General features: G+C 45.7%; 1 protein-coding gene across 2 annotated transcripts; it reads left to right on the top strand.

Moving 5' to 3' along the window:
- The first annotated feature begins 6,810 nt into the window (after positions 1 to 6,810).
- Positions 6,811 to 23,846, top strand: LOC115393593 (uncharacterized). Of its 2 annotated transcripts, none has more exons than XM_030098663.1 (16): positions 6,811 to 7,078; positions 9,082 to 9,302; positions 11,436 to 11,522; positions 11,585 to 11,726; positions 14,008 to 14,160; positions 18,882 to 19,024; positions 19,268 to 19,333; positions 19,401 to 19,479; positions 19,924 to 20,003; positions 21,596 to 21,699; positions 21,784 to 21,935; positions 22,015 to 22,099; positions 22,185 to 22,287; positions 22,408 to 22,497; positions 22,581 to 22,699; positions 22,828 to 23,846. In XM_030098663.1, the coding sequence occupies exons 2-16, from the start codon at positions 9,096 to 9,098 to the stop codon at positions 22,982 to 22,984; spliced, it is 1,767 nt and encodes a 588-aa protein (XP_029954523.1). In that variant the 5' UTR covers positions 6,811 to 7,078; positions 9,082 to 9,095; the 3' UTR covers positions 22,985 to 23,846. The 2 variants fall into 2 exon arrangements, with proteins under 2 accessions (XP_029954523.1, XP_029954522.1); XM_030098662.1 differs by having other exon boundaries at positions 6,811 to 7,118.
- Positions 23,847 to 24,519: the final 673 nt, after the last annotated feature.

Here is a 24,519-nt window from a genome sequence, read left to right as displayed (position 1 = left end):
AAGCCAGGCTTGGGAGCCATGAATGTTGAAAGCATCAAAATTCTTTTCTGTAATGCAGGCATGATACGAGATGTCAAAGAAATTGACTACTGCTCTACAAATCTCTGAGTGGTTTAGGCCCAAAATACATCTGAGCGCTTCTGATATGATACTAGCCCTGTATGCACTGTAATTACTTATCTACTTTAGATTTTATTGTGGGTTTTTTGTCTTTTCTGATGTTTTCCAAAAAGGGCCGTCTTGATGTAGTTACAGGGGGAAACCACAGGATGGCGCCAAAACTGCAAGCAAACAGGAAACATTTCAGGTGAAGTGATGAAACTGCCTCTTGACAGCACTCAGTGTTTGTTTGCTGCTCTGAGGAGCAGAGAGAAGTGACACTGTGAGCTGAAGGACGGAGAGTCAGTCTGAGGAGTCTGACGGCGGAGTCAGTCCCGACGCAACGCAGTCAGCTGTTTGTCTCACACAGGAAGTTCATGTTTGTTTGCTTGCTTGTTTGTTTACTGCAGGGGCTGTCAGGGTGATGGAAGCGTCTCCTGCTCCACGACTCTGTGTGTTCGCTGCTGATAAAACTGAGAGTGATGTCACTTCCTCCTCAGAGAGCAAACAGTTGCTCAATACACACACACACACACACACACACACACACACACACACACACACACACACACACACACACACACACACACACACACAAAAGCCGAGTCTACGTTTTACTTTCTGTAGTGCTGGATGAGGGTAACCATAGCAACGACGAGTTACCATGGGGATACTGCATCACCCTCTTTTTAGTCCATGATATCACAAACAAAGCCGCACCCACCGTAACGATAGAAACCCCAGTGTGTGTGTTTCTATGTGTGTGTGCCTCTGTCTGTCGTCTGTGTGTGTGTGTGTGTGTGTGTGAGAGAGAGTGAGTGTATGTGTGTCTGTTTTGCCTGAAAACACAATATAATAGACAGTGTCTCGGCGGCTCAGTCGCAATGTTGGTAATTATAACCGAGCCTTCGGTTACATCCTGTCTGTCACGTCACACGACGACACAACTGCAATCAACAACTGCCAACATTCAAGAAGTCGGCAGGAAAACTCAATTACAAGTGTTTCGTTTAGCCTGGAAAGATTAGTTTAGTAAAGTTTATAGATCCATAAAAAAAAGTTCCACACTGAACTGGAATTGCCTGCTATAATAGAAGAAAGTCAGAGCAAGCCCAGGTTTCTCTTCAGCACTATATCCAGGCTGACAAAAAGCCCTGTATCCCTTTAACTTTGGGCAGTAATGACTTTGTAAACTTCAGCAACAAATTTCTACAACCAGAGATAAAATTGAAGACATTCTCCCCAAATCTGTCACAGACTCCTCAGTAAAACCTGATTTACAGTTATCAGCTTCCATCCTCTTTGAGTGTGGCTTCACCTGAACCAACCACATGTCTGTTAAATCCAATCCCACCTGAACACTTTAAAGACATTTTCCCTCTGAGTAGTACATCAATTCTAGGTCAGATCAGCCTATCTTTAGTTACAGGCCTTTAAGGTTTCTGTTTTTAAATCTGTTCTTTCACAGCTTTAACAGGCCAATATCCTTTATGTGACCAGTTATGCACAAATGATCTATTTGAGTCTTTTCAGTCTGTTTTTAGTCATCATCATAGCAGCTCTGGTCAAGGTTGCTAATTATCTCCACATGGCCTGAGACAAAGAGCCGGTCTCAGTGCTTTATTCAATACTATTGATCCTAAGCCAGGATAGACACTGGAACATATCATACACTCCCTTTAATGGGATGTCTTTAAAGTCTTGTTTAGAGAATACATTACAATGTAAGATTCTTTATTGTCCCACTAAGGAAGATTTGTCTTGAACCCCTTGGATGCCTGATTCAATACAACTCCCAGATTAAAAACTTCCAAAACATGAATTTCAAATAAACAAGGAGCTTGTGGAGCGCCTCGATCAAGACATTCAGAATAAACTCAATCAACTGAAATGTGAAATGCACGACATCTTACAAAAACAAACTAAATTTGCATTCTCACGCACAAATCAATCATAGCATGAACAAGTCAAGAGGGCGAGTCAGGTCTCAGCTCACAGGGTTAAACAGATTCAGGATTTTAGAAAACGTTCTACATCTCAGGGACAGCCAGGGGAAAAAATAAAAAAAATTAGATCACTTCTTTTCTTCTATTGCCATGCCCTCTTTGACTGAGAAACACGCTCACTCGTTGGAAAAAGAGATTACATTAGTCAAAGTGAAAAATGTAATTCATAGCCGTAAGTTAGAGCGAGCTCCGGGGAGCGATGGCTCTCTGTCAGACGTTTATGAAAAAGCTAGCTGTTTATCAGGATGCCTTTCACAAAGGCAAGCTACCAGCCAGCATAAGGTCAGCCATTAAAACATTCATTTATAAAAAAGGGAACGCCTAACAATGCTGTGGAAATAACAACCCAATTTCATCACTTAATGTCGGTGAATTTCTGGGGAGCTGGCAGCCAGACTGGAGAAAATACTTCTATACATGTGGACCAAGCTGGAAAATAGTGAAGCAAACAGAGTGTCAGCGATCAGGAGAGAGAAACAGCAGCTCTTCAGCCGTTTTCACCAACAACAAAAGAAGAAATCTCACAGACACTTCAGTCAAGAAGTAATGAATTACTTCCTCATGAGATTCAGTTACTGTTTGCAGTGAGGATAAAGTGGGACTTGATGATGATTGCTTCAGTGTGTGAGATGAAGAATGTGCTGTTGAAGAGGATGTTCCCTCTCTCAGTGACATTTGTCACCTCACTGCCTCATTTCTTCTTCAGGCTTCACTTCCTCATTAAACATCCTCGTCTCAGAAAAACTCAAGTTTGAGGGGAGAAGAATTCATTCACAGCTGATTGGTTAATGAGCCAGGAGGATCTTAACGAGGCGTCGAGCTCATTAAAGGAGTCAAAGTCTGAACTGAACACACACACACACAGACACACACAGCCACACACATGTACACGCACACACACACAGACACACAGACACACACATGTACACGCACACACACACAGACACACAGACACACACATGTACACGCAGACACACAGGTACACAGGCAGATGCAAACACACATATACAAACACTTTTGTCATGATGATGATGTTGATTACGAGGATGATGATGCTGACGATGATGGCGATGATGATGATGATGGTGGACATGGTGTTGACAATGTTGTTGATGATGTTGCTGATGAAGATGACAATTGTGATGTTGATATGAAGACGTGATGAAGACGATGATGTTGATTATGAGGATGATGGTGGTGATGATGAGGATGATGATGCTGATGATGATGGTGGAGATGGTGTTGATAACGTTGATGATGATGATGGTGATGTTGATGATGTTATTGTTGCTGATGAAGATGAAAATTCGGAAGTTGATATGAAGACGATGATGATGATGGTTATTGATGATATTGCTGATGAAGATGACCGTTGTGATATTGTTGAAATGAGGACAATGTTGGTGATGCTGACGATGATGGTGGTGATGGTGTTGACAATGATGATGATGATGACAGTTATTGGTGATGTTGCTGATGAAGATGACGATTGTGATGTTGATATGAAGATGTGATGATGATGATGATGATGATGATGATGATGATGATGATGATGATCTTTATGAAGATGATGATGTTGATTATGAGGATGATGGTGGTGATGATGAGGATGATGATGGTGGTGGTGATGATGATGTTATTGTTGCTGATGAAGATGACAATTCAGACATTGATATGGAGACGATGTTGATGATGATGATGATGGTTATTGATGATATTGCTGATGAAGATGGCAGTTGTGATATTGTTGAAATGAGGACGATGTTGGTGATGCTGATGATGATGGAGATGGTGTTGACAATGTTGTTGATGATGTTGCTGATGAAGATGACAATTGTGATGTTGATATGAAGACGTGATGAAGACGATGATGTTGATTATGAGGATGATGGTGGTGAGGATGAGGATGATGATGCTGATGATGATGGTGGAGATGGTGTTGACAACGTTGATGATGATGATGGTGATGTTGATGATGGTGGTGTTGATGATGTTATTGTTGCTGATGAAGATGAAAATTCGGACGTTGATATGAAGACGATGATGATGATGGTTATTGATGACATTGCTGATGAAGATGGGAGTTGTGATATTGTTGAAATGAGGACGATGTTGGTGATGCTGATGATGATGGTGGAGATGGTATTTGCAGTAGTGATGATGATGTTGCTGATGAAGATGATTGTGACATTGATATGAAGACGATGGTGATGATGATGCTGACGATGATGGTGGTGATGATGATGATGATGATGATGCTATTGTTGTTGATTATGATGAAGATGAGGATGATAATTATGATGATCGTAATATGAAGCCTCCAACTGCAACACTCACGCAATCTGTTGATACATTACCATGACAACAAGCAGTGATGCTACAGCATGTCGACAACTTGTGTTTCCATGGTGATGGTAACGATGAAAAGGTGACGAGAAGGAGGAGCAGCAGAGAAAGAGGACAGGAAGAGAGAAGGAGAAATAGCAAGGAAGGATGACAGGAAGAGAGGAGGAGGAGCAACAAAGAAAGAGGACAGGAAGAAAGAAGCAGAAGAGAAGGAGCACAGGAAGAGGGGAGGAGCAGTAGAAGATAAAATGAGCAAGAGGAGAGATGGAGAAACAGCAGAGCATAAAGAGAAGATGATGATGAGGGGATGTGAAAATGGACAGACGTGATGGAAAGATGAAGGATGGGGCTTGTGAGGATGGAGAGATGGAAAGATAGATGGAATTGAGGGTGAAAGAATGTGACAGATGTAAAAACTGAGGAATGGACGTAAAGGTGGAAGATGAAGAGATGTGAGGATGGATGAATGTGAGAATGAAGGGACGTGAAGATTGAGGGATATGTGGAAGGGAGATGTGAGGATAGAGGGATGTAAAGATTCAAGAAGGATAGATGTGAGGATAGATGGATCAAGAACAGAGGTATGGAGAGATGTGGGGACAAGAGGACGTGAGGATGGAGGGAAATGAGGAGTGAGAGGTGAGGCACATCAGGATGGAAATATGGAAATGAAGGAATGCGAGGATGGAGAGACGTGACGATGAAGGGATGGACAGATGTGAGGAGGGAGGGATGGAGGATAATGGTATGGAATGAGTGGTTTGATGTCTCAGCCTCTCTGTATGATTCTTTACTCTCAGTCTGAAACAACTCAATTTCACCCCTCACTAACACTGTGAGTGTGTGTGTGTGTGTGTGTGTGTGTGTGTGTGTGTGTGTGTGTGTGTGTGTGTGTGTGTGTGTGTGTGTGTGTGTGTGTGTGTTACACAGTCATTTAAAACAATGACAAACTGTCAGAGAAAAGAAAAGCTGAAGGAAAATGATTTATACAGATTACAGGGCCTCTTTCTCTATCCTGCACTCTGAGATGGAGGGAGCGGGGAGGAGGGGGAGTGACGGGGAGAGAGGTGGGAAGACATAAAGATGAGAGAGGGGAAGACTGGGAGGAGGAGGTGATGAGGAGAGGTCAGGAACCGGAGGGAGGAGGGAGGAGAGTGCAGCTGTTCGTTAATGCTCAGTCCTAATTGCAAATGTTTTAATGATCCCATTAACAAGCTCCTCCTCACCCCCTCGTCTCCTGAAGCTCTGCACCCCGTCCTCCTCCTCGCCTGCTCGTGTCACCTCCTTAACCCCGCATCTCCTCCTCCCTGGACGAAGAGCGGCCCTGACTGGCCATGGGAAGGACTCTGATAAGGTTATTCTGGTGAATCAGCCAATCACAGACGTCCTGTCGCCGTCTGCTCCGCCATCAGAAGCTGTTTGAGCTCCATCTGCCACGCTCCTCTGAATATCTGCTGGGGTTGTTACTATTACTATTGCAACAATACATCATAGGGTAAAACTAACCTATTAGTGGGAGTTTTTGAAGGTAAAACCCAGACTGATATCTTCTGCCGGTTTTAAATTGTTGAATCAAGCTTCACTCTGCAGGTCAAATTTAAAGCCCCGTTGATACAACAACGCTATCAAGGGAAAATGGAATACTTGAAGTTTTCCGTGTTTCATGTAAAACTTCAAAACAACCTGCTGGAGATGCAAAATTGTGAAAATGCTCCAATTCCCTCTCTATGGAAAAGGGGGGAACTTGGAAAATGCTTCTCCTGCTCATGCACGCCACACCATAAATTATTCTTCTGCACATATACGGATGATAAGAACAAGGTTTGCGTCCAGAGTGTCATGGCTCCGAGTCCATCCTTATTGGACTTAGTAGTTTTAGAGCTGACAGTCACCACACTCTTCACTGTCTGTTCAAACAAAAGACATATTGATAATATTTACAGCTCATTATTCTCTGAGGTAATTAGCTCATGGAAATAAAATTTCTTTTGGAACTTGTTAACTCTTCTGCACACTTTATTTTACCCAAAACTCATCTAACAATAGACAAAAAAAAAAGTAGCCTAATTAATAATTCATCAAACAACCTGTTAGCTTCACTTTGTTGTGACCTTCCTCTCCTGTAGGTGGCGCCATGTCAGGCTGCAACTCTCCAGGTGCGACTCTGTTTTCCACCGAGCTGTTCGCTGATATTCTACAGATGTGAGGAGCAGAACAGAGGAGGTTTTTCTGTCTGAGGCTGGAAACACACACACACACACACACACACACACACACACACACACACACACACACACACACACACACACACACACACACAAAAAGCGGCTGTTTGATCTGGCTCCATTTACAGAAGATTACCGGGGACACACACACGCACACGCACACACACACACACACCGCGCAGCTGCACGCGGAGTCCGGTGTGCTTCTCTGACAGTCTCGCGCCCTCCGCTCCGTCTGTCGGTTCTCGGAGCGGCGCGCGTCGTGATCGCACGTTCACCTTTACCGGACAGCGGAGGCTCTGCGGACCTGAGGGAGGACTGAGCCCTGCAGCCGACAGCCTGGACGTGACCGGACCCGAGAGGCTCTGCGGTGCCGTTCAACCGGAGAGGCTCCGCGGGTCGGTGGGTGACTCGGACCTGGATTTAACCCTTTAATGAACCGGTAATCAGCCAGGAGAACCGGGACCCGGGAGAGACCGGGGGACTGGCGGACCTCAGAGTTCCTGCACCGGACCTCCGAGTCCCGCTGTCCCCGGTCTCTGCTGGACTCCCCCCGCTGAACAGAGCTGAGCTTTATCCTGATTGACTTGTTTATTGACAGTTGTCTTTGTTGATGTTCTGCACACACACACACACACACACACACACACACACACACACACACACACACACACACACACACACACACACACACCTGTTACCATAGTCTGCTTTCACTGTGACACTACACATCTTTAATAGAAGTGGGTTCGTTGGCCTCCAGGTGGCGCCGTCGAGCTCGTGCAGCAGTGTGTCAGAGTCCAGGGGTCAGTGCAGATGGAAGCGAGCTGGAAGAGAAGCAGTGTCTGGAAATGTTCACTTTCTTGTTCCCCAGAGCTAAAAAGCTGCGAAGCCTCGAGCCAGAGGCAGGTAGAGGAAGCTAGCGTTGAAGCTAAAGGAGCTAGCCGTGTGTGGTGCCGAGGAAGCTACCTGCCAAACATTTCTACACTTTTCCTGTTTCACGCTGTTAAGCCTGTCCAGAAAAGACAGGGCGATTTGATTTTGTGCTGTGTCATTCAGGTGTTTTCAGGTGGAAACGGAAAACTTTCGTTGCGTTTTGGGGGTCACGTTTACACGATAGCAGTGGTCAGAGCCTCTGAAAACTTTTTAAAAAAATGCTCTGGCTCTGTCTGCATCTCCTGTTTCTGAGGCGAAACGATGCGTTTTCACTTGAAAGGTGTAAATCAGGTTTCAAGGGGTCTCCTTCAGCACCTCCGCTGCTCTGTTCTGCTTCTGCTATCTCTAGAACAGCTGTGAGCGGCTCAGTGCAACATTGTAGCTTCTTCATTATTTTTTTCAACATTAACCAGCAGCCTCTCCTCATCCAGTTTCCTAGATTTTATGCTTTAAAGGTATAATGGACGATTTTCTCGAAGAAGTCGAAGCCAAACGTCTGTTGCTCGCTTTTTGAAAAACGCGCATGCCCCAGGCCATCCTACCTGCTCTGCTGCTCCTACGAGCGCGCTTGACGGCGTTATGCAAGCATTTCTCCAGCGTGATTGACATGTTGGAGGACCAATAGTTGAGACTCGCATCACGCCATTCATTGGCTAAAACATCATCCATTATACCTTTAAGTTACATCAAGTCAAAGATTGTCACCTTGACGTCCCCTGCAAGCGACACAATGTTAGAAAATTTAAATTAATGTCTCTCGAAGATAACGACAGCAATCATGCCACAGATGTGTCGCATCGACGACAGAACTGCGTGACTGATGCCTCCGCCCCCCCCCCCCCTCCAGGATCCCGACAGGTGTAGACGGTAGAAATGCTTTATTTAACCTGAAGCCTGTGAAAAATGTTGTGGGTTTTACAAACAGTTGTCATGACCGGTTTACGCGAGCGCATTCCGAGAGAATCTGTGTGATCAGCGGCGGACGTAACACACTGTGACGTCTCGCTCTGTTCTCACAGGAACTGACAGAAGGTTCCTCTAAAAGGTCCTTTAGCTCCTCTGGCAGCAGCAGACTCAGAAACATCAAGTATTGATGGAGTATTGATGAGTTTTTTATGGTATTTATCAATTATTAAAGCTGCTGTGACACGATGCTGATAGTAATATGGTATTTTAAAGACTGTGGGTTTAGCATTAGTTAGTTATTGATGCAGCATTTGTTGTTGTTCTGATGTAGTATTGATGAAGTACTGATGTGGTATTCATACTCTGCTGCTGTGGCTGTGATGTCTCACTCCTGAACGCAGGAAACTCAAAGAAAAGAGGGTTTGGGTTTAGTGTGGTTTTGAACCCAATTCCTCCTGACACACACACACACACACACACACACACACACACACACACACACACACACACACACACACACACACACACACAGATCTCAGGAAGCTGTTTCATTTGTCTCTCAGATGGTGATGTCACCATGATGCTGCCGGTCGCCAGGTTTAAGAGTCAGCCGGTCGGCATGGTAACCACCACACCCTGGCTGTCAGTCAGCAGTGACCCCCCACCCCAGTGGGTGTGGTTCGCCAGCTGGTCGGCAGCAGCAGCAGCGGCATACCAGGCCACGCCCCCTCTGGTTTTTTACCCGCCGGCTGTGTGGATCCCTGAACACTCCAATCTCATACAGGTAACACACCTGAATATACATACGCAACTGAACGCACACTGATACAGCTAGTACACCTGATTAAAGTACCCGACACGCTAACAGCCCGAAAACAGGACACACACCTGAATACAGTTTTTTGTGTGTGACATTCCGTCGGGGCTGCTCACTGGGAGTGTGACATCCCCGACATAAACAGTGAATTACGGCTGCTGAGTCAGCAGCCTCATCCCTCTCTCCTCAGACCAGATGTTTCCCTTCATGCTGTGAGGTTGTGACTGAGCGCGAGTCGGGTGGAGAGCCGATGGTCTGTCGAGAGTCTGGAGGTGTGCGACCTGATTCAGTCAGCGGCTCGCTGCGTCTCAGCCAGTCTGAACCACACACGTCATGTTTCATCTGCTCATGTTTAACATGGATTCATATTTAAAGTGATCAGGTTCATCACGTCTCCGTCCTTGCGTGGCTCCTCCAGGCAGATCGGAGTGGTGTGTGTGAGTGAGCCCGGGCTCTGCAGTCACAGATAAGATGAAACTTTAATGATCCCTGAGGGCAAAGTGAATAATTGTCTCTTAATTATTGGTGGCGTGTTAATTATCTGGAGCAGCTCTTCTTTATTCTTTCTGCATAAATTGCAGTGACACATTTGAACATCTTATCTTCTGATGGGATTTTTCTCTTTAATGTGTGTTTATGTTGGATGTGAAAAGGTTTATGAGCTGCACTTTGTTCTGAGCTCATGCTGCAAATCTCTGCTCCTACGAGACAGTTTCACATCCAAACCACTGATGATACCATGGATCCCAAACCCGTTTCACCTTTTTATGAAGCGTCTGGAGAGTCTGCCAGTGTTTACAGATCTCCGCCGCAGCTGGGCTTTGATTAGACAGATTACCTGTCTGAAATCACAGGTGGGCGAGATCAGAGGCCTTGTAGCTGTCAGTTTGGCTCATGGTTTACTGAGATTTTCACTTTACATCATTCTACTCATTCATTGCTGTTGCTCAGTGTTAATTGAAACGGTACAACTGTCACAAGTGACAGTCACCTGCCATAAACATTGGGTCACTTGTCACAAAAAAGTGTCACCTGCCACAAATACTGTGTCTTCCACCATAAACTCTGTCACCTGCCAGGAACACTGCATGACCTGCCATAAAAGCTGTGCTACCTGCCAAACAAATTGTGTCACCTGCCGGACTGCGTCACCTCCTGTACCGACTGTTCCACCTGCCAGAAAAACTGAGTCAACTGCCAGACACACTGTATCACCTCCCGTAAACAGTGTCACTTGCCTGAAGCACTGTGTCACCTGACATGAACACCGTCAAGAGACGAGCACCGGCACCTTCCAGAAAAAACTGTCACCTCTCACTGCGGTTACCTGCTACAGCTGTCATCCGCCACATAAACATTCATCTGCCACAAAAAGTGTCACCTGTTACAAACATTGCTTCAATGTCACAAAAATCAACACCTGCAAACGAAAAAGCTGTTTAACCTGCTACTACAACTGTTACTGTGGCAAAAAGTGTGGAACCTATCACAAAAACTGTCACCGGCCATGACGCCAGATAAATGCTCAGTGCAATACAAGGTGCCATCCTCACAAACCGGCTGTCGCACATTTCTGGTTTTTGTCCCAGTTATCTTGCCACTCTCCTCCCAACCCCAGCCAGCAACTGCATAAAAGCAATTAGTCACAAAACTGTGTCACTTTGCTGCTGCTCCCCCATTACTAGAAACAAAAACTGTTATCTGCCACATTTAAAAAAAAGAAAAAAAATCTGTGTGTCATCTTGCACAACATTATTGTTCCAAAACCACAGAACTGTCATCCATCACAAAGACGGGGTGGCGCTTTTTCACAAAGCATGTCGGCCACCAGCCATGGGAAATGGTCAGCCGTTAAACGGTTACCTGTCACAAATCCTGTGGGTCATCTGCCACGATGAGGACCGGGCTTGGTGTCTCCTGTCACGAAACTGTGGATCAGCTGCTGCACAGACTGTCACTTGCCACAAATAAATTCTCACATGACTTTTTTAAGAAAAGTGTGCTTCCTGACAAGAAACTGTGTCGCTGTCACAAATATCTGCCACTTCCCACCCTCACCTGCCAGGAAGTGAAACAGACTGAAGCCGTTTGTGTTTTCAGTGGGAACGTCCAGCGGTGGAGGTGATTCCTCTAATCCCTCCGCTCTATCGGTCGTCACCTCTCCATCCTCGTCATCCTTTCCCAAAGGTACACACACGCACACACACACATGCACACACACACTGCTAACCATGTTCACGTATGTGTAGCTGGCTGAGGGCTGGACATCCCCAGAGGAAGTGGGTATTTTCATGAGAGAGAAGCCCCTCCTTCTAAGCAATCAGATGCTTCGGAGGCCAGGTGGACACGCCCCCAGGTCCCGCCTGCTGCTGTCTCCGTCCCGCGTCTCAGGTGAGGTTCCCGGCACATTGCTGTCCCGCCTCCAGCCCGCTGGTTCTGTTTGTCGCTTATAATTTGTGCTGTAAAGACAGCAGCGTCTTAGTTTTTTGCCCCGAGTTGTTGTTTTGTGTTTTTACATATAATTTTGCTCCAGTCAGCTTCCAGTTGGATTCGTACCAGCAACTTTTTGCTGCAGTTCTGGGACAACTGCTTTCAGGGCTGCTAAGTTACCATGACAACAGGGCTCATGTTTCACAGATGTGTGGCTGCTCAGAGGTCCCAGACACAACACCACACACACACACACACACACACACACACACACACACACACACACACACACACACACACACCACTGACAGCAGCTCAGTCTTCACACTCAATCTGTCCCTTTCTCCGACCTCTAAACTTTCAGTCAAAGAAAAAAAAAAGTTGCCCTGGAGGCTCCGCCCGGCGACCTTATTTGGTCGACATTTCATTTCTTTGATTCGCTGTATTGATCACGCCTGTCAGCTCAAATTGTTTCCCATCATGCTCCACTGGGCGACTTCAAATTGACCAGTCATCTCTCACAAGCAATCACACTGATAAGACGTGTGTCTGTTTATGTGTGTGTTGTGTTTGTGTGTGTGTGTGTGGATTTGCACATCAAAGAAAACTGAAAGAAGACAATCTGGAGCGAAGCTGGAAGGTGTGTCCGCCAGTGTGTTGTCTTCACTATAAAGCTTGGTGGGTCACAGATGATACTTCACTATAAAGACACTCTGCGTTGGAGAGGATAGATGTGTCTGAACTTCTCCTTCCTGTCTGCGTCTCGTAGTTTCTTCTGCTTGATCTTTTCGTCTTTGCTGAGTTCCTGATGTGCAGCTTCATATCTGCCGGAGCTCAGATTGAAATATCGTGCAGTGCTCACACTCATTCAAACGCATGCTTTCTGTTCTGGGTTGTGTGGAACACACTTGTCTTATGAGCCACTGAAGTGTGCGCGCGCGTGTGTGTGTGTGTGTGTGTGTGTGTGTGTGTGTGTGTGTGTGTGTGTGTGTGTGAGAGACGATGGTGGAAGCCAACAAACGCAGATTAAATGTGCTTTTATTTTGCTGAGCGTGGGCGTGTGTCGTGCTGCTGCTGATGTTTCCTGGCAGAAGCTCCGTTGCTCTTCCGTTGAGAGTTGGGGCTGATTGATTCGTCTCAGATTTTCACTTCAGACTCGCAGATGGAAAACGTCTGCATGCCGAAATCCAGCTCTGAAATTCACAAACAGGATGAGAGGGGATCAACATTCACAATGTCTGCACTAAAAAAAAAAAAAAATAAACAACATGAACTGTTAACTTCGGGATTACATTGGAACCATGGGAAGGAGTTCAACACAGCGCTGTGCAGACCTCTAAAAGTTTCAGGTCATTGTAAATTTTACAGCAGCTTTTATTTATTGATCAGAATAACTTTCAGTGATGGGAGTGACTTGTGTTTCACAATAAGTGCCAACATCATGAGGAATGATGCAACTGCGGAACTACATAAATCGTCACTTTTAAGAAGGAACTCAAATTAGACGTCGCATGAAAAATCCATCTGCGGTTTGTTTGCTCATAACTCTTTGTTGAATCAGATAAAGAAGGAAACACCAGTTCTGATACTACAGTGTCAGATCAGTGTGGTGCATAATAATGCGGAGAAAGACAGCATGCTACAGGAAACGATACACAGCTCCACTTATCTCTGAAACCAGATGATAGCGATCACTGTGTCAAGCTCGGAGTTTGTTTTAAACACATAAAAGCCTGGATGAGCTGCAACCAAAGATGTTATGCTTGAAATATCACCCTGCACAGAGAGCTAGTGCCCCACAGTGAAAGCTGGGGCTCCACAGATCCGAACACGTGTCGGGTTCGGCTCGGAGTGAACAGGAAGCCGAGGCTTTGATCTGAGCAGTGTTTTTTGAGGCCGAGCAGAGCGTCGTGCCGAATCCAACGTCTCTGCATCGTCTTTCATTGTTTGTGGATGCTGCTGTCAGATTTGGGTCATCATTTCATGAAGGGAGTGCGCGCGCATGCACACACACACACACACACACATATTTGCATGCGCAGACGTAAACATGTAAGCATACACAGACACTCTCAGATATTCATATGCACACACACACACACACACAAAGAGACATACACATTTTCATGCACATACTTACACATGCACACGCATACACAGACACGCTCACGTGCACACACACACACGCACGCAGGTTGCAGGTTGAACATCTGTGGTCGTCTGTTTCGTCTTTCTTGTCCAGTTCCAGTTCTGAGAGACACAGTAAAGGCCAGAGACGTGGACCCGGAGGACTCCTCCTCCTCCCCCCCATCGCCCTCCTGCTCTTCCGTCCTCCCTCTGCACCTCCTCTCGGTGTCTCCTCTCCGCCTGCCCATCCAGGCCGCTCCTCCTGCAGGTCAGTCTGAGCTCTGTTTGTCTTTCACAGTCCATAAACATAACATCAGGTTAGTGTTCGGGTGTAAGTCACATGATGACAGGTCAGATGATGGTAAACGGGTCAAACGGTGATGGAGAGGTCATTTGATAGCAGACGGCTATTCCTCTTCCTGCTCCTCCTCCTCCTCGGGTCCTCTGCTGTTTCCCCCTTTGCGGACGAGCGCTGGGTTTCATGCTGCTGCAGCTGCGTGTCTGCTGTTTCCTGCAGCTCTGAGACGAATCTGCAGCGCAGCGTGCAGCTTCCACAATATGATGACTCAGAGAAAACCATAAACTACACAGAGGCCTGTTTTCAGTCTCTCTCCAGATTTCACACACTCATTTTACTCTAATCTACCGCAAACAATCTCTTTTTCTTCTGTGTCACACAGTCAGAGTTCACAAACAGTTTAACTTTGTTTACAACATTGACGGTTTGTCTGCAGCTCTAAATACACACATAGTAACTAATCTAACTCCTCTACGGTAACAGCTGTCTCTGTCGGCGCCGTTAGCTTTTGCATAAAAGATTATTGAAAGTGCAGCTCTGTTGCTGTTTCACTAACCTCCTGTTTACCGATGGAGGAACCTTCCTCCTTCCTAAGAAATATCTGGGTCTGTCTGCAGTCCTAACGTCCGTGTAGGACCTCAGGGAGACACTGGAGGAACGGCAGACGGGCGTCACACACCGCTGGTGGCAGAGCCGCCCGGCGAGGAGCCCGTCAGCAGGAACCTGGACTCAGACCCAAAACACAGATCCGCTCAATAATCAGCCTGCAGCGTGTCCTCACCGGGGCCTGAGCCGTGTCAACACGGGGCTGTATTTACAGAGTATGATTGGCTGTCAGTAAACACCGCGCTGATGTGAACAGGATGGCACACACACACACACACACACACACACACACACACACACACACACACACACACACACACACACACACACACACACACAGTCAGTAAGCTTCCTATTCTCTGTTGTGTTCAGAAGCTGTTTGATAAAGTGACTCTATAAACATTGAGCAGAACTCTATTGAACACACACACACACACACACACACACACACACACACACACACACACACACACACACACACACAGTGAGAGATCTCTAGGGTGTAATTGGATATTTTCACAAGGACAGCTCATAGCTCATCTTTACAGGGCTCTGCTTTGTACTAGAGACGCATACACACACACACACACACACACACACACACACACACACACACACACATACACACACACTGTAATTGGCTCAGCTGATTGATTGAGAGACCAGAAATTGAGGTAATTGGCCTCAGGAGCCATTAACTCTCAATAAGTGTGTGTGTGTGTGTGTGTGTGTGTGTGTGTGTGTGTGTGTGTGTGTGTGTGTGTGTGTGTGTGTGTGAGATATACAGTATTGTTGACCTTAAACCTTCTTCTTTATAGATGTGTGAATAAACTCCAACTGTTTAAGCTGAAAGCAGCTGATCATTGACTGATGACATGAAGACCTCCAAACTTATCTTACCCATAATGCATCTGAAGCTGATTCCACACAGCATCCCATCATGCATTTCACTCACCAGTCACAACACACTTTATTATTACAATATTATGACCTGAAGTCATTACGACGTGAGTCCCGCTCTCCGTCCTGCTTCGCCTCGTCTCCCTCCTCCTCGCTGTCGTCGTCCTCCTCCTCCACTTCCTCCTCCTCCTCGTCCTCCTCCTCCACTTCCTCCTCGTCCTCCTCCTCCACTTCCTCCTCGTCCTCGTCCTCCTCCTCCTCGTCCTTGTCTTCCTCCTCCTTCTCTTCCTCCTCCTCCTCCTCTTAGTTCACTTCAGGACAAACGTTATGAATTATTCTGACCGACTTTCTGTTTTTCAGAATAACATTAGCAATCACACTCTCACTTTATAACTGTTATACACACACACACACACACACACACACACACACACACACACACACACACACACACACATACACACACACACACACAATGTGGATTTGGTGAATAATTTCACAGCAGGCTTGCTCATTACAGCAGACCCGACTGGATATCACTGATTAGACACGTTCATTTGAATGAGAAAAGCTTATAAAAGACCAAGTCTCTCCTCCTCTTCCTCCTCCTCCCTCTCCTCCTCTTCCTCCTCCTCCCTCTACTCCTCCTGCTCCTCCTCTTCCTCCTCCTCTTAGTGTCTTCCTTTTTATTTTTGTACACAGCTCTTAATGGTGGAGCTGTAGATGCTGTTGGTGTTTTGTCTCATTGTAACCACACGTACAGGTTTCTGCCTCCTCTAAAGTTAAAAGTTCGGGTGTCATCCTTGACGGTGCTCTAATCGTTTCAAACCTACATCACTGACGTCACTCCGTTTCTCCAGAAACTCCAGTTCAGCAATGGATTCAGTTCAAAATGTTACTCCAGACATTCAAGGCCCTTCCACCTCACTCCTCCATACCTCACTGACAGGGTTCACATCCCTGCCTGTGTGGTGCTGGTTTCTACTTCCTGGTCCTCGACGTGGCTTTCAGTGCCAAACGCACCGTCCGAGCACAAAGAGAACCACAATCACTTTACAGCCGCTGGATCGCTGAAAGGCCCCAACTGTTTTCGCGCGCCGCCAGTGATTCTTTACTCAGTGCTGCGACGGGACGATAGGATCCTTCTGCAAAAACGAAACGTAGTAGTCGCTTTATTTTTGGTTCAGACTGTGTCTGCGTGCAGTCAAGATGTCTGCCTGTTTGGTGTTTTATCCAGTGTGAGCAGTGGTTTGCCTTTCTGTGAGCAGTGGTTTGCCTTTCTGTGTGCAGTGGTTTGTCTTTGCGTCTCTGCAGTGGTTCTGAGTCTCCATCTCCCCTCGGGCAGTTTTCCTTCAGTCTTTCTTTGCCCACATGTCACAACAACAAAAAAAAAAACAGAATTTGCGGCCGGTTGTTGGACAATTTTATGTCGCATCGCCGTGGTGACCGTTACTTTCCACTGATGGTGACAGCTCTGTGTTCCTATGGCAACCCTGGACCTGCTCCTCTGCGCTGTGATTGGCCGGTCAGGGTGGAACGTCGTTCCCCGAATTCTACTTTAATGAAAGAACGGATGAGGATGATCAAAGAAGAGCTGAGAGAGAGAGAGAGAGAGAGAGAGAGGATAAAGAGACACAAGAGAGAGACAGAGTGAGAGAGACAGACAGACGGACAGACAGAAAGAGCGAGAGATACAGATTTAAGGAGAGGCTGAGAGACAGAGAGAGAGAGCAGATAATAACAAAAAGGTAGAAAATAAATAAAGTGGATTAGAGGAGGAGGGATGAAAAGACGGAGTCAGAAAATTAGATTGAGATACTTCAAACGAAAGAGAGCTGAGAATGAACATCCGTGTGCTTCTAGACAAAGCTGCTGCACACACACACACACACACACACACACACACACACGCACACGCGCACAGTTAATCTCCATTCAGATGCAGATGAATCGTTCTTTTATGTCCTGAGTGAAGGAGAGACGTTGCCACACAGAGGCAGAAAGAGAGCGAGACCATGAAAGGTGTCTTCTTTTCCCATGATGCAATTTAGTCCACTCAGGGAGAATTTAAAATGGTTGTCCTGGTAACGGCACACCTGTCAGTCAAACTTGACGATGAAGAGTTTGTGTGTGTGTTTTCAGTCCTCTGGTCCTCTTGGGGTTTCATATCTGATTGTATGAGTCGTCTGAGGTCGTGGAAGTTCTGTTGGATTCTTGGAGTCCTGCTTAGTGCTGTTGTTTCAGCTCCGTTCGTGTAATTTCTGTGTAGTCCTTTGTTCTTTGGAGGGTTCTGTGTGTTCTTTGGGTCTTGCGGGGCTCTTTACGGTCCCCCGTTGTGGGAATCTTGTGACAATCTGTTGCTTTTTGCTTCTGCAGCCACTTATCCAAGCCAGGGTTTGTATCCCTCCCCATAATCTCCTCCCTTCGGGGACACAACAGACTTTATTATAACAATCCTTTTCTCTCTTTCTGTCTCCTCACTTCAACTGGAAAAGCAGGAAAGCACCACCTCTGAGTCTAGTTCTCGCCGTGAAAAGGGAGTTTTTCATTTCCACCGTATGCTTGCTGAAGTGGAATAGTTTTTTTTTTGGAGGATATTGTTGCCGGGTCTGGTTCAGTCATGTGGGCTCTGTTGGGTAATGACAGCCCTGTAGTGTCCCCGATGGTGAGGTTACGTCCTGATAGGTGTGTTCTCTGAAGCTTCTGCTCCGGTCGTCGTTTTGTAGACGGCCCGGCTGCACGTCGTCAGCAGCAGGGAGCTCTGCTGCTCCTGCACGGAGAGCAAAGGGTTAAAAAGTCTCAGTCATAACTGCAGAGGCTGCAGATCCACACACTCTGCCCGCAGTGTGTGTATCGCATTTAAATGTGACACTGATTGCATTTGTCAGAAGAGGCGAAGAGCAGCAGAGGAGGGGAAGGAGATGATCTGTCAGTCATCCTTTCTTCCAGAGGAAGAAAACACTCACCACACACTTTTTTTCCCATCTCGCTCCTCATGCTCTGATGCCCCCTGCTGGTCACGGCTAGAAAATAAACACTGAGTGACACACACACACACACACACACACACACACACACGCACATGATATAACTTTCCTCTATGTCGGATTCATTCTGAAGGTAAACGAACAGGAAGTTGTACTGGCGATAACCACGAATCACTGAACAAAGATGCCGCCCTGTAGGTGGAGCTTACTGGGAGTGGGCGGGGCTTCCCACGCAGAGGCTTGAGAAGGCGTGGCCTCTGATTCTCCCCCGTCAGCGGCGACGAGGAGTGTGGCTGCGACCATCAGTCAGGCGGGACAAAACACTGTCCCCACCCACACAGGTACAAGCATCATGTTACATACAGCATCACAACACGAAGAGACGGAGACAGGCGGGGTCACACAACAACAGAAACAGGTATAGACGGATAGGTAGTGACAGAGAAAGGCTGAAAGAGAAACAGGGATGGACTGGTGGAGACAAATACATAAAGACAGAGACAGACAGGTAAGCATAGGGACGGAGACTAACAGGTGAAGTTAGTTTGGTTTACTACAGATTAACAAACGTCTCTTTCTTCCAGGAATGTTTGTTTGGACCTGTGTTTCCCTATCTGACAAAGGACAGGTGTCCTGTTTTACCTGTCCAGGTGAGTCTGTCTGTCTGTCTGTCTGCCTGTCTGTCCATCTCTCTAATCTTGGTCTTATTTCTTTCAGGTGATGAAAAAAGTTCCCCCCTCGTTTTTTTCCTCAAGATTTTCTTCCAGATTCACTCTGCTGACAGACTGCAGACACAGTAAGACCTGTCTGTCTGTCTGTCTGTCTCTGTGTGGGTTAGTAGCTTTAATGCCAACGTGTGAAAATGGACGAAGGTGTAGTCGTCCCTGCAGGGGCAGTTGCTCACGTCTTCAGCTCGCCATCCAACTAACAAATCCACTGCTTCATCTCTTAATTTGGTCGGTTGCTCAGTGCTGGTTGGGGCCACGTGAGTGTGAGATGACCCTCAGACTGAATCTGATCTGCGGTGTGTGCATGATCGCTTCTGTCACTGTGGTCACATGACCGCACGGCTGCTGTCACGGCGTCTCATCATCCCTCTGACATCGAGCTTCGCCAGTGACTGTCTGTCCGTGCGTCGTCTCTCATCTCTCACAGTCGCACAGCAGGGTGTCTCTGCGCTGATCGCAAACGCGTCGTCGACTCATTCCGTCTTCTGAAGCATGTTTGATTTGTCTGCCAGAGAAGCAGCTGATGGGCGGGGCTAAAGTGTCGTACGGAGGAGCGTTACTACTGAGGGCGGAGAGGACGCCCAACACACAGGTCAGTCTGTACAGGAGGCAGGTAATCCGTTATAGTTACTAGTTACCACTTCATAAAAGTAACTAAGTTAGTAACTGAGTTATAGTACTTTAAAAGCAACTAAATACTAGTCAAAGTAACTATTGTATTATTTTTAAAAAAGTGTTCAAATATGTCAAAGAATTGGGATCCCCTCTTAATGGTAAGATGCATGTTTATTTATTATGAAACTCAGTATGTGATGAATGAAATAAATGAGCACTTGACAGAATGAATTACAACCAGGAAATGTTACATTAATCTAAATTATTCAAATGATGCTGTGTGATATTATGAGACAAGACACCAAATCAAATCAAATTTGATTTGTAACTGTAGACAGCATTTCAACAGTTGTAAAAGAATAATAAAGCACTGTAGTTGTATGTCAGTAGATGTCTGTACTTCCATTTAAAAGCTGCCTTTGAATGAACTGGGCTCTATGGCTGCATCTCTGTTATGTCGCGTGACCATTGATAGTATATGTTGAAACTTACGTGACGTCACCCATAGCGTTCTGAAATCCCGTTTTGAGGATTTGAGCAGGACTTCTCCATACTGAGCGTTTTAAACCGGATGTAACTGTCATTGGTGGAGCCTGTCACTGACAGCATCACATGGACAGAGAAGTCGCTGTGGTAGGGTGATTTGTGCAAAACTTTAACTCATAAAATAAAGTCAACAAGTGATTTAAATGAAAATCAGAGTCTGGTCAAGCCAGTACGGTTCTAGACAGCTTTTCTGCTTTTCTTCACTTCCACATTGGCTTCACTTTTCACCAGCGGAGGTTGGCACTTAGCCTTGCACAAGACACACTTTGTTCCAATATGGTTCCTTCTTTTTGTATGATGGTGTCATTTAGAACTTCCCTGACTGAGGAGTTTGCAACAATGTATCAGCTTTAAATGACATCATCATCTATTTTGACCTAAATATGCAAATGAGCAGCTTTGCAAATTAGATGATGATGTCATTTAGAACATTCTTGGCAACAATGTATCGACTTTAAAGCAACATTGTTTCTCTTTCTTCTTTTTTTTTTACAAAAAACAAAGTGCACCACATTTATTTTTTGATCATCTTTATTTCACATTATGCACTTTCATTTAAACTATTATGACACTGGAATATGTATAAAACAACTCACCAATCAATTCAGCGCAGCTTTATTTATGTAGTGCCGAGTACAACACAATCATTTCTAGAAACTTTGACAGATAAAAGCCCAACTGTTCCTCATGAGCAAGAAGACTGTGGAAAGGGAAAACTCCCTTTTAACAGGAAGAACCTTACCGAAAAAAAAGTAACTGAGTTAGTCACTGAGAATATTTTAAAAGTAACTAATCACTAGGCAAAGTAACCATTGCGTTTATTTTATTTAAAAAAAAATTAATGTTTTTAAAAAAAAAATTGGATCCCTTTTAATTGAACTTTAAGATGCATGTTCAATTAGTTTTAATTAAACTGAATATATTATTAATAATTAAATAAACGGGCTCTTTACAGAATAGATTACAAACAGGAAACTCTACATGCTCTGTCAGCGTGTGTGTGTGTGTGTGTGTGTGTTGTAGGATGTGCACAGAGAAGAGGAGGATGAAGAGGACGAAGAGGAGACGGGTGAAAAAACGGAAAACAAGCGTCCTGTTGCCTCAACACCCGTCCCTGGGTCACCATGGTAACGGTTGCTCTGTGACTGATGATTACATGGTTTGTTTTGAGCTCATCAAATATTCGTGTCTAATGACGGTGATGTTTTCAGGTGTGTAGTTTGGACCGGAGATGACCGTGTGTTCTTCTTCAATCCCACAATTCACCTCTCTGTGTGGGAAAAACCGGGGGAGCTGATTGGTCGAGATATCAGTCGGATCATTGAGGACCCCCCTCACAAGAGGAAAAAGTTAACCCCTGATGGTAAGTCTCTGTTTTATCCACCTGTCCCTCTTAATTTTCACCCGTCTGTCTCTCACCTGTCTGTTCCTCTCTGACACAGAGAGCAGCTCCAGCTGTCAGTCATCTGGTTTCCATGGTGAAGAAAATGATGATGGAGATAATGACCACAAGCACAAGAGGAACAGGTGAGTTTGAAGTGGTCAGAATGTTGAGTGGCCTGTGGATGCAATCAGGACGGAGCAATCTGATTGGTTGTGTCTGTCTGTGCAGGACAGAGGAGTCCCTGTCTTTAGTCCCTCATCCAGGAGAAGTGAAGCTCCTCCCCCTAGAGCTGCGGAGGTCTCACTACAGACAGATGCTGCTGGAACGAGGGGTGAGTTCTTTGTGCCATCCATCCACAGCTCCTCCCTCCAGACCATAGCTCCTCCCACTGCTCTTCAGCTACTTCACTGTCTGTGTGTGTGTGTGTGTGTGTGTGTTTGTGTGTGTTCAGGTGTCGGCCTTCTCTACCTGGGAGAAGGAGCTCCACAAGATGGTGTTTGACCCTCGATACCTGCTGCTGACGTCCGAGCAGAGGAAACAGGTCCGAACTGCAGCGTTCTCATTCGATTTGAAGTATGTGGTGTGTCACTTCTTTGACGCAGTGTGTGTGTTTTTTTTTAACAGGAGTTTGAGCAGTTTGTGAAGAGCAGAATGAAAGAGGAGTACAAAGAGAAGAGGACCAAACTGCAGAAGGCTCGAGAAGATTTCAAGCTGCTTCTGGAGGAGTCAAAGATCACCAGCAGGTCATCTTTGTCCCTGTGTGTGTGTGTGTGTGTGTGTGTGTTTGTGTGTGTGTGTGTGTGTGTGTGTGCGTGTGGTTATTCATTTAATGATTTGTGAGGGACTACGAGCTTGATTTCTTTCTCTGCAGGTGGACTTTTAAGGAGTTTTGTGTTCGTTTCCATGGCGACCAACGCTTCAGTGCCCTGAACAGGAGGAAGGAACAGGAAATGCTTTTCAGCCAACACCTCACGTCATTAAAGAGGCGGGACAAAGAGAACAGAGCCCGGCTAAGGAAGATGAGATGAGAGCCCCGTGGACCCTCCTGACCCCCCCACAGACCTCAGACCTGAACCTGACCCGGGACCACATCCCGAGAGCTCCTGGACTCTGTTTTATACGAACTGAAGTAGACCAGAACCGACCGAGTCGGAGTCACATGTTTAAACCGCTGAACCAACTCGATATACCTGTTATATCTGTTTAACTAGTTGCACAGGTTAACCTAGTTCTGCTGTTTGAACTAGTTGTACTGATCAAACTGTTGATGTGTGTTTCTGTGGCTGCAGGTACTGTTACTTGGTGCAGCAGATTCATTCATTCATTCATTCATTCATTCATTCATTCATTCATTCTCAGGCTCATAAGATGAGAGAAGATATAATAAAGAACCACTCAGAAAAATCACTCCAACATTCACTCTGTCATACTTTGACTTCAGAGCTTCACTTTATCATATGTTCTCAGTCATACATTCATTCTGTCATGCCTTCACTGTGTCACACTGTCACTCTACACCGTGTTCTCTTTGTCGCACGTTCACTCTGTCACATGTTCACTCTGTCATATGTTTACTTTGAATGCACTTTGCACCTACCTGTACTATATTACCCATGATTCTCTGTCATAGGCTGCTCATAATCGAGTGAACGGACAATCCGATTGGCCCTGCCCCTGATTCACCCTCATATGTGTGTGTTTGACAATGTGTCAATAAGCCCCTCCCCCTCACCCATCAGCATAGTGGGCTGTGATTGGACGGATTCGGTGTCCTCCTGTTCTCATTGGATGTTTTTTGGTGTCCTGACGTCTCATTGGCCGGTGTTCGTGTTGAAGTATTTGTTTCATTGGCAATTATTCATGAAGTGTTTACAGATTAAAGTGTTTAAATGTGTGTGAGAGAGAGTTTTCTTGATCATTCAGAAAATACTCTGAGCGTACATCATATGTGAGGGAGCCTTTACACACTTACACACGTGTGTGTGTGTGTGTGTGTGTGTGTGTGTGTGTGTGTGTGTGTGTGTGTGTGTGTGTGTGTGTGTGTGTGTGTGTGTGTGTGTGTGTGTGTGTGTGTGTGTGTGTCCATGCACAGCTCTTGTGATCAGAGCAAATACCTTCAGTCTCATGATTTCTACATTGTAATCATGGACACTTTCTAGAATTCCAGAACTCTTGCAAGTTGTATGACTCACATGTACAACTTTCACAAGAACTCACAATCAGACAAACAGATGGCATAAACTGTGTGCATCAACCTTACGAGACGGAGTGAGAGTGACTCAGCTCTGTCTTTGGACCAACAAGACCACCTTCCTCTGCTCCGCTAGATGAGGCCCTCATCTGAGACCAAGAGGACAAACAATCCCCAGGACAGCAGAGCAGCCAAAGTACCCCAAATGAAATCAGCACCTCTCTGAAGCCAGGAGATCTGACAGAACTACAAAGGTACTTTATGTTTAAAATTTTACTCAGAAATCCATATTAAAGTACTCCTATACTATTCTTTAACTACTCTGAGATAAAGATAAGATTACTTTCAGAGTGCTGCTGTCAAGATGTTTTC

Source organism: Salarias fasciatus, chromosome 8 (genome assembly GCF_902148845.1).
Source record: "Salarias fasciatus chromosome 8, fSalaFa1.1, whole genome shotgun sequence".
Taxonomy (NCBI): domain Eukaryota; kingdom Metazoa; phylum Chordata; class Actinopteri; order Blenniiformes; family Blenniidae; genus Salarias; species Salarias fasciatus.
Note: the sequence above shows the minus strand (reverse complement) of the source record. Positions and strands in the feature narration are given on the sequence as shown.